General features: G+C 31.3%; 1 protein-coding gene across 1 annotated transcript; it reads right to left on the bottom strand.

Moving 5' to 3' along the window:
* Nucleotides 1-190: 190 nt before the first annotated feature.
* Nucleotides 191-8569, bottom strand: LOC105110621 (uncharacterized). Its single transcript, XM_011005711.1, has 6 exons — nucleotides 8411-8569; nucleotides 3624-4007; nucleotides 2495-2956; nucleotides 1838-2215; nucleotides 1692-1759; nucleotides 191-609 (listed from the first exon to the last, which is right to left on the bottom strand). Exons 1-6 carry the CDS (start codon nucleotides 8567-8569, stop codon nucleotides 402-404), a joined length of 1659 nt encoding a protein of 552 aa, XP_011004013.1. The 3' UTR covers nucleotides 191-401.
* Between the last annotated feature and the right edge of the window lie 1705 nt (nucleotides 8570-10274).

Below are 10274 nucleotides of genomic sequence, written 5' to 3'. Positions count from 1 at the left end.
TATAATAATATTTTAAAAATAATAAATAATCTCTCCGAAGATATTTCTCCATTGTACTTTATATTTTAGAAATAAATTCTCTAAAATTAATAAATTTATCTCTCAAACCAAATCCATTTTTATCTCTGCCTCATTTATCTTTTCTATCCAAGAAGAATAACCAAGCATTCCTTATATTTCGTGAAGAACAAAGCTTCAAGCCTAAAGCAACCAACCAAACATTGGATTATCAAAGCATTCAACAATCATACAACCATCTCTACATCTCTAAATCCTAAGGGTTAAAACCATTTTTACATCCACACAGAAACTAGTCACATCATCCAGAGACATGTCAGACAAACACGCAGGTTCCTCTTTAAGTGATCCTGGGGTCAAGAAAACCAAGGCCAGGCAGACAATCACTGGCCAGACATGAATGACATTGCCCGAGTAAAATCTAAGGATTTGAGAGCAGACTCGGGGAAGTGCGCTCCGTTTGGTAAAAGCAATCCTCCTTCATGAGGTAGGACGACCTTTCGCTGGTTAACACCACCATCACCCTTTGTAGATGGAACTTCCTTCATTTTCTTCACATGTTTGAAAAACTCTGCAACTTGGCGCGCATAGCTTCACAAAGAACATCATTAACCAAATCAGTCCAACAGCATGCGGGCTTTAGGAATCAAGCGTGTATAAGAATTTTCACCATAAACACTAATAAAACTTTCATGCCAGGAAACAAGAGCATTTTGATTTTCCTCACTGATTGCAAAACTCATTCAACTTGGTGGTGCATGCCTACTACACTTTTCAAATGGGGCTACAGACCAGGAGGTAGCAATTTAATTCTGATAATAACAATAACTACAATGATATACTTCTCATCAATATTCCACTCATGAATTCAACATGTCTTCGCTTTTGTTTTCGTACAAGCACATGAGAGTCGGTGTGTGTGTGTGTGTTCTCATTCGATAGCTGTAGAGTGCAACATTGAGTGCAATGCCGGCACGTTTGTACCATATTTTTTTTTTTTAAGACTTGACATATGAGAAACGTGGTTGTACAATAAACTTAAATATCCTGCTCCTGCGCAGCACACAGATCTGCATCAGACTCCTCAATTAAAATTAATAAAAACTTAAAACATACTAAATTTGGTAATATGACTCGAGTGTTCGCAGACAGCAGTTCAACACCACATAACAAATAAATTGGATTTATGCTAGTGCAGCAAGCAATTAAGGAGATATAATGATACAGCCAGCTTCAAAAGATTGGCCAAGAAACTGAAAGTACATGGGAAGACTCGTGTTTGCTGTATTCTTACAGAGAAGGAATGTAACTTAACGCTTAGTGGTAGCGAGCCACAACTTGAAGTTATCTGGAGTTCGTTAATTGGAGCTAACTCTATTTTCAATGCAATTTTGCGGGGTAAGATATATTATTTTATCCATTGCCCTTCTAAGTTGTTTCATTATTGTTTCTACATCGGTGGATGCCATTTTAAAAGGTTTTTCTGGCATTTTCTACATTAGAGAGGATGCCTATTCTCCTCCTTTTAATTCAACATTGTTCCCGTTAATAAATTCTTATTCTCTATCTAAAACATCATATGTATTATGGAAAGGGTGACCACTTTAAAACAAAATAAAATTATATATCTGCTCATAAGATGAGAGATTAAAGTAAAATGATGGCTATCTTACTTCTCCTTGGCTTCAACATCCCTGCTGAAGTCAATGTTGGCTTCACAGTCAAGAATCAAAGCAGGGACCTGCTCAGAACAAAAGCTGTAAGCCAGTTTTTCTTTTCAATCATGTGAATTTCATAGGAAAGGATACGCGTTTGATACCTTTTGAATACTTGAGTGCATATGATCACCTTCCAAATAGAACACCCTGTCTCTTATATCAGGATGTAGGGCATTATCCAAATTTAAAGGTAGCTTACTCACAGAAAGTACCCCATGATTACCACTTTCAAATGGGAAAAGCCAGCTCTCATGCTTGTCATGCAAGTCACGAAGATAATCTAGGCTGACTCCACCTTCCTCAGTTCTTTTCCTATGCATCATTCTCTTGTGACAAGTATCAGGGCTTGCTCTAAGGTAGATGAAAGCATCAGGAATAAGCCCAGGCAAAACTGAGACAACCGGATCAAACCAGGAGTCATAAATGCTGATTTCCATCTCATTCATCCACTTTGCCTCATGCACAGCTCGTACAAAGACCTTTATCAAGTAAGAGTGAGATTAAAATTTATCAGCCTTGAACGCTTAAATCAGGTTTTTGTTCCTCTCGCATGGGATCAACCAAAGGAGAAAGAACTGCAAGGTTTTGAATCCATGTTTGATCATAATCAAACTTAAACAAAAATCCAAAGTCTTTTAATTCAATCATTAGGGATGTAAGAGCCAATCAGTATGCTTTGGCGCTTCTGGTAAAAATGAATTACATTAACTAATATAACTATTTGTCAACTTTAAAACCATGACTCAAAGGATGCTTACCATTCTGTCGCTGAAAACACTTCTTTCCATCAACCTGAGCGGCTTCAGCCCACCAGATGATTCTCTTTCCTGCATAACCCTTGTCACAAAGACATAATTCTGGAAGGTATAGGCATACCTTGACGGGTCAGCATAGAAAGCATCAAGTATATTAAAGTGGTCAGGGCCAACATCCTGCCACTTATCAATGGGTTCAGGCACCACCTCAACAAGATCTCGTAGCTCAATTGTATCACTAACTATTCTCTTAAGAAATGTTGTCTTTCCAACACTGATATTTCCCTCAACACAAAACGTGAGTCGCTTCTTAGTTTTGGACCTTGCATCAGAATTCAAATCCTTTAACTCTTCATCCACACTCTCTTTGATGAAAGTTGTTATGCTCTCAGCATGATTTTTGTGAATAATTCCCACAGAACTCTGTAAATACTCGACCATTGTCTTGCTGGATTTTCCAAGAAACTACAACAAGTGGCCCAGAATTCCTGTTAGTAACTTAGTATACAGTCAGAGAGCGAGAAAAGAGAGAGAGAGAGACTATGTCCAACCTTTGAATGAAATTTCCTCCATTCACCATTAAACATAGAATAATACTTGCTCTATTGAACTATTTATTTGAATCCGCGACCATAAAAGTCTGGAAATCACATGCAATCAGTAAGCCCAATTTAGACCGGCATAAGAGATCACCTTTAACAACTATTGAATTGCAGGTTGCAACAGTATATAACTAACTGGACCAAACAATTACATCTATGAAGTGATTCCTCTGTTCTCATCAAAACACGAAGTGAAATTTAATCTCTTATGATGTTTGTTCAACTCCGTGGCTGTAAGAACTTGGTACCCATGACAATCATTGCGTCCAATTAGGACATGATTCTAATGAATCTTGCATTCCTATAGTTACAAAATTCTAAAAATACAGCCATTTAGCAAAATCATCAGCACCAAAAGGAGCTGGTTCGCATCTACAAAACCAAAACCCCATTTCAACTCTCCTAAATCTAAACCTAAAACCCATCAAACCAATACTTCATACACAGCAAACAAACTCCATATCAGGAAATTAAAAACCTACAGAAATATAACACCAAAATTTGAGAATAACAAAAACAATTACCATTACCTTATCCTTATAAAACTGCTTAAGCTCAGCCATTCCTGTAAACCCTTTCTCCACTAATTTCCTCAAATTCTTCGGCCCTACACCGGGAATTATCAACAGATCAGCATTCCCCTCCATATCACCACCTGTCCCCTTCTGCCTCCTACTCAACCTCGCGGCCTTTTCCTCCGCACCCTTTTCACTCTTTTCACCTTTTCCTTCCTCATCTCCATCCCCACTACTCCGCACACCTTCACCAGCCGCCAAAGCCGCAGCAGTCACAACAGACCCTTCCTGCCCACCCGCCACCTTGCAATACCACGCCGGCCGGGCCACCACCCATGACCTGATAGGGGTATTCGTTATAAGCCCAACAGCGCAACGGGAAGCACTGAGCGGGAAGCACTACAGGCAGTCGTTGAATAGAAGCGGGAGGGCAGTGCGGGTGCGAGAGTGAGTTTTTTAGCTAAAGAGGCAGCTAAAGAAGAGCTATTACTGTAAAAACAAGTAGCAGCTGGCATCGAAAGAGAAATATAGGGATAGTTTTTGTTTTTAAAGAGAAAATAACTAGTAGAAAAGGAAGTACAGAGGAGGGGGAGTAGCAGCTGGCATCGAAAGAGAGATATAGGAATAGTTTTTGTTTTTAAAGAGAAAATAATTAGTAGAAAAGGAAGTACAGAGGAGGGGGCTTGAGGGGTTTCTTTGTAGTAACTTCTGCATCCCTCCTAACAAGCATTTGAGCTCACTTCCTTCTCCTTTGAGTAAATATCATGTCTGTTCCTGTCCGTCGATCTGCCTCTGTCTGCATATAGATAGTCAGGGGAGGCGGGAAGGCGAAGGATGCTGTATTGTTAAATGGGGTTTTGGCCTAAGAAGAGGGATTTTAGGGTTTGGCTTGGGGTTCTGTCAGTGGAAGGTTTATTTTGTTTTGTCTTGTATTGGGTATCTACTTAAAAGCATATTGTCCTGTTCTACGACCTGGTTTCACGGATTTAGGGAAGCGGGATTGTCCTTTGGGTTTTTGGCAGACAAACAGAGGAGCTTTCTCTTACTCTCTTTCTTTCTAGGAATACTCACAGTGACAGAGATTTTTCAACAATAAAACATTTAAAAAACTGGGAGGCCAGGAGCCCATACTGACTCTGATCCGATTGTGTTTTAAATGTTGTTTTTTTAAAAAAGAAAATTGAGTTTTTCTTGAATTATTTTAAAAAATAAAAAATATTATTTTATTATATTATTAAATAAAAAAAATGAAAAAACAACTATCCGGAAACATCCCACCTGTGTAGCAGATCGCACCACGTTATTATCTGATTGTAATAAGTGTGTATTTTGAAGTGTGATTGTAATAAGTGTGTATTTTAAATTGTGATTGTAATTGATTTTTAAAGAATTTTTTATTTTTAAAATTAGTATAATAAAATAATTTAAAAATATTAAAAATATATTAATTTTAAAAAATAATTTTTTCAATGCCAAACACATCTTAAAATTGCAGCATCATATTGGAAGATTCTATCTCTTGTCCGGGATTAAGTATAGGCAAAATGATAGGCAACATCTTCCTCTCTGGTGTTCTTAACCGGAAATCTCTTCTCCTGGCCGTTGCCGGATCGGAGTGCAACTAAAAGACTGTGTTGAGTGGCCCATGAAGGAGATTTTTGCCGGAATTTGACGCTAACGTTTACAAAGGTTTGAGGAGGAGGAGGAACATTAAGCTGCCGGGGGGGGGGGGGGGGGGGGGGGGGGTGGTGTTGCTTCTTGTCGTCGACGGGTCATCAATAGAAAGGGAAGGATAAATTTAATCTGTTGTTCCTACCATCAGTTGCATTAGTATCTTTTAAAAAATAAATATTTTTATTAGTTTTTTAAATTTTATTTAACAATACTAATATTAGTTGGGTTTTATATTAACTTTATAACTATTTTTTTTCCTTTTTTTCTTTTTCAATGAAATTTAGTCCGAGTTAAAAATAAATATTTTTATTAGCTTTTTTTAATTTTTTTTAACAATACTAATATTAGTTAGATTTTATATTACCTTTATAACTATTTATTTTCTTTATTTTCTTTTTCAATGAAATTTAGTCCGAGTAGTATAAATAGTTTCTTTAACTTACTTCTGGTTGAGTTTTAATATTTTGAGATTTTAATTTAGAAAATGTTCTCTTTCGCTCTTGTTCAAAGTTATCCATGATGGAACAAAGTGATTTCAGTTGGAATTTAGAAAGATATATTTTTATATCTATTTTAAATTGTCTAAAACGTTTTTGATAGTGTTCTTATTGCTTTTGATTTTTAAGAAATAAACGATATCAAGCAAAAAGTTGGGTTTTTTTTGAAAAAAAGTAAAAGTATTAATAAAAAATGAAGATTTATACTTGCAAATTATTATTTTTATATTTTCAGAGTTTTAAAGATTTATATTTATTCTGGTTTAAATATCATTTATTTATTTGTTCGATATGATGCAATTTAACAATTATACACACAAAACGACATCATTGAAAGTATTTTAAATATATGTTATGGCAATTATGATTCAAAGTTATTTTTATTTGAATAATTTTTAATTTAATATATATATATATATTTAATTTAATATATATAGTTCATAATCAAGATTCTTTTAGCAACTAGAAAATATGTTGGTTGCAATTTATTTTTTATGTACATGGTTTTTACATCCAAAAATATTAATCCAGCAAAGAATCTACTGTAAAACGGACGATTGCAAAAAATAATATTAGGTGATGAAAAAGTGAGTAAAAAAACCTAAGGTTTATATGAATAAATTTAAAATATAGGAGTGAAATTGAATAGTTGACATTTTAGTTTTAAAAGTATTTTTTTAATTAATTTAATTTTTATATTTTTAAATTATTTTGATGTATTAATATCAAAAATATTTTTAAAAACATAAAAAATATTATTTTAATATATTTTCATGTAAAAAAACTTTAAAAAACAATCACAATCATGTTTCAAACATGTTAAAATTATGATGACGATAACAATTTAAAATATTTTTTGTTTAAAAACACATTAAAATAAAAAAAATTATTTTTTAAAAAGTAACGATAACAATTTAACATTAAAATAATTTAAAAAATTATTTTACACCAATACATTAAAATAATTTAAAAAATTATTTTAAATAAAAAAATCAAAATCTGAAAAAATACCCTTCCAACCACCTCAAAATTTCGTAGTTTTCCCGCACAAGTCATTCAAATTCTTAGAAAAGTATTCCCTTGAAGGGGGGAAAAATCCTACAAAAATATGGGATGGGCTTCCCATCTCCTGCTCGGCTGTCGTGGACATTAGCATTCAAGTAAGACCCAGCCCGACCAGGTGTGCCCAAGACCCTGCTCAAGTTGGACCTTAATTTGCTTATGATCAAACTAGTTTGAACAAACTATGTTCCTGCCTCTTCATTTTCCTCTTCTTCTAAAGTTTTATTCAATTTATTTTCTATGAGTATAAAAAATTATAAATTTGGTATATGAATCTAAGTGGACTTGGATTATTTTTTTCTTACCATTTATACTTTTTCAATTTCTTTTATTATTTTATTGTATTTTTTTAATTTATCTTACTTAAATTAGTCAAACCTATTAAACCTAGTCAAATTAATAACATGAGTTTTTTTATTTGTTTTTTTAGAAATACGTAAATTACTTTAACATTATTTTTTACAATGAAAAAGATTTATCCAATACCATCCCTAACATCTTGGTATTTTTAAAGTTGGCGGTTTATAGAATGGATGTTTTCATGCCCATGTTTCAAGTACCTTGTCGGCAGTAGAGGGCCAAGCCCACCCATCAAGCCCAAACATATTATAAATAATCCAGGCTTATTATGTTCTGATAAAATAAAAGCCCATGATCATTATTTTGGGTTAAAAACCGAGCCCATAGCTTGATACGATCCTAAAAATCTTAGAATTTCAAGTATTTCTATCAATGAAAATCCCACATCACCATTTTTGTCTCCTTTCTCTGGTTTCTTGATAGTTCTGGTTTTTCTTGCTGTGTACTATTGAGTTCCATCTATTAATTTGATCATTATTAGTTAAGCTAAAACATGGAGCAAAAATATAATTCTGATCAAAGTTGTTAAAATTATAATTTTAACGCAGCATGGAAAATATAATATAAATTTAGATTGTAAAAATAGATTGTAAAACTATAAAATTATAAGTAATTTTAAAATATATTAACAAAAAAATTCATATATAGTTTGAGCACCTGAAAATACATATTTCAAATAAAAATTTATATATAGTTCAATCACCTTAAAATACATGTTTCAAAAAAAATTTATACATATATAGTTCAATAATATAATTTTATTTTAAAAAAATTATTTGATTTAATTTAATTAAGTTTTGATTAAATTTGATTGGTTAAATAAATAGTTAAAAATATAGTAGAAGTAATTAAATTTATTAAAATCAATGTTTTTATTTGTATAAATTAAAATCTGATATGAGTTAAGCTTTTTAATTATGAGTTCCGTGAATCAATCTATTATAATAAATATAATTTTTTAAATTATTTTGTTATTATTTTTATATCTAATTTATATTTATAAAATCTCTTCTACTTGTTATCATACCATTAAAAAACATAAGTAATTTAAGGTGAATGAATAGCCAAAATAACATAAAAAAAGAAAAGTAAAAGACATGGGGAAAAAATTAATTAAATTGGAATTTAATATTATTTTCGTGACTTTAATCTCTGCAGCACTCTTGATTTCTGACCTCCACTTCTTCATGGTATACAGACAAAATCTACATGTTCTGCAGCGAGTGAAGACCGTGTGACTGTACATTTGCACAGCCAATAAACGTCTGATTGCTGGAGCACTGGGGGAACATTTTGCTTCTTGGCTATTATTTCTACAAATATATAATCATACCCTGTGTACTCCTTTAATTCTAATTCTTTGCTCATTTTAGTTTCAAATTCTCCACATATTTTCTTCTATATTCTGCTCTTTTGCACAATTATTTTACAATCCACAAATTTTCCAATTGTGTGTGGATACTAACTATTTCAAGCTCGATTTAACTTGCCGAAGCTTTAACGTAGGATGTTGATCTCATGACTAGTATTGACATACCATGGGTTACATTGAAATTTACGAAAAAATAAGGATTGTTATGAAAAATATTAAAAATACAGGGATGTGATAAAATGAACCTAAAATTAGAGGTACCAAAGTGTTCCTTTTTGTATGTGAAGGCTTGGTCTCTATCAATTTACGCCTCGCCGCTCTGAATATAATTATTACTCCAACCACATTTTCCTGCAATTCTTGCTTGTCTAGATAATAAACGAAATTACTAAAATCTCCTAATATATAATTTTATTTATGCTCTGTTTCTACATTTTTTATTCCTCTTGCAACACTATATATATATAATCTCCTCTGCTTTGCGTACTGGATAAAAGTTTTTTTCTGAACTTGACAAGATTACATCTCAGGTGTAAGAATTATTTAATATTATTATTAAACTTAACTAGTTAATTTTAAAATATTTTAATTTAACCTTATACTTTGTTAGGGTTTAAAATTAAATTAGATGAAAGTTAGCCCGGTATAATTTAGTGAATTCAGTATGTTCAAAAACAACTCGGTTGATTGGTAGAATAAAATTAAAAAAAAAATTATAGAAAAAAAACCTTTCGAGCAATTTTTTTATCTAATTTAAGTTTAAAATTAAATTATATGAGAGTTATTTTATATAACTTAGTCAGTTTAGCAGGTTTAATGGTAATTTAGTCAACCAATAAAATAAATTTGAGAATAAAATTGAAAAAACAAAAATAAAATTAATATAAAAAACATTGATAAAACTTTTTGTCTAATTTAAAATTTAAAATTAAATCATGTATGAATAATTTCAACATGATCCAGCTAAATTAGTTGGTCCAAAAACAACTCAAATAATTATATGAGAATAAAATAGATGAAATAAAATAAAAGTTATTTTAATATAACCTAGTCAATTTGACAAATTTGATGGCAATTTAGTCAACTACTAAAATAAATTTGAGAATAAAATTGAAAAAAAAAATGATAAAAAAAATATCAATCAGATTTTTTTATCTAATTTGAGATTTAAAATTAAATCATGTGTGAATAGTTTCAATATGATCTAGCCAACTTAGTTGGTCAACCCAGATAATTGCTAAAAAAAAATATGAGAATAAAATAGAGAAAATAAAAGAATAAAATTAAAAAATAAATAAAAGGGACTAAATTAAAAAAAAAATTGGTTTATATAAACAATAAAGTTTCATAATATAATCAAATTAGTTTGTTTCGGTAATGTAATAAGAAATTTTATATAATATAATAATAATTTTTTATTGAATTTTACTCTAAAATATAGCGTAATAAAAAAGAATCTTCCCAGTTATCACCATAAAATATTGATAAAAAAAATACATGCCTTTTTTTTCTTCAATTAATTAGTGAAAAATCACTATCAACGTCAAATGTTAACGAAACATTTTTCTTTATTTAAAGGACAAGCACATAAAGTCCCAAATCTTTAACGAACTTACAATTAAATCCTTACTTCGATTTTAGTATCGTTGCATGAAGCTTATATATGAGTTCTCTTTTTCATATATATATATATATATATAT

Source organism: Populus euphratica, unplaced genomic scaffold, assembly GCF_000495115.2.
Source record: "Populus euphratica unplaced genomic scaffold, PopEup_1.0 scaffold556.1, whole genome shotgun sequence".
NCBI classification, from domain to species: Eukaryota; Viridiplantae; Streptophyta; class Magnoliopsida; order Malpighiales; family Salicaceae; genus Populus; species Populus euphratica.
The sequence above is the reverse complement of the archived record's forward strand: the minus strand, read 5'-3'. Positions and strand labels throughout refer to the sequence as shown.

Excerpts from the sequence above, each read along its gene's own strand:
- LOC105110621 (XM_011005711.1), bottom strand. The coding sequence starts at position 8,569 with ATGAGCAAAGAATTAGAATTAAAGGAGTACACAGGGTATGATTATATA. Across the intron at positions 2,957-3,623 it reads AGCAGTTTTATAAGGATAAG|TTTCTTGGAAAATCCAGCAA; the intron begins GTAATGGTAATT and ends CACTTGTTGTAG. Across the intron at positions 1,760-1,837 it reads TGCACTCAAGTATTCAAAAG|GTCCCTGCTTTGATTCTTGA; the intron begins GTATCAAACGCG and ends TGTTCTGAGCAG.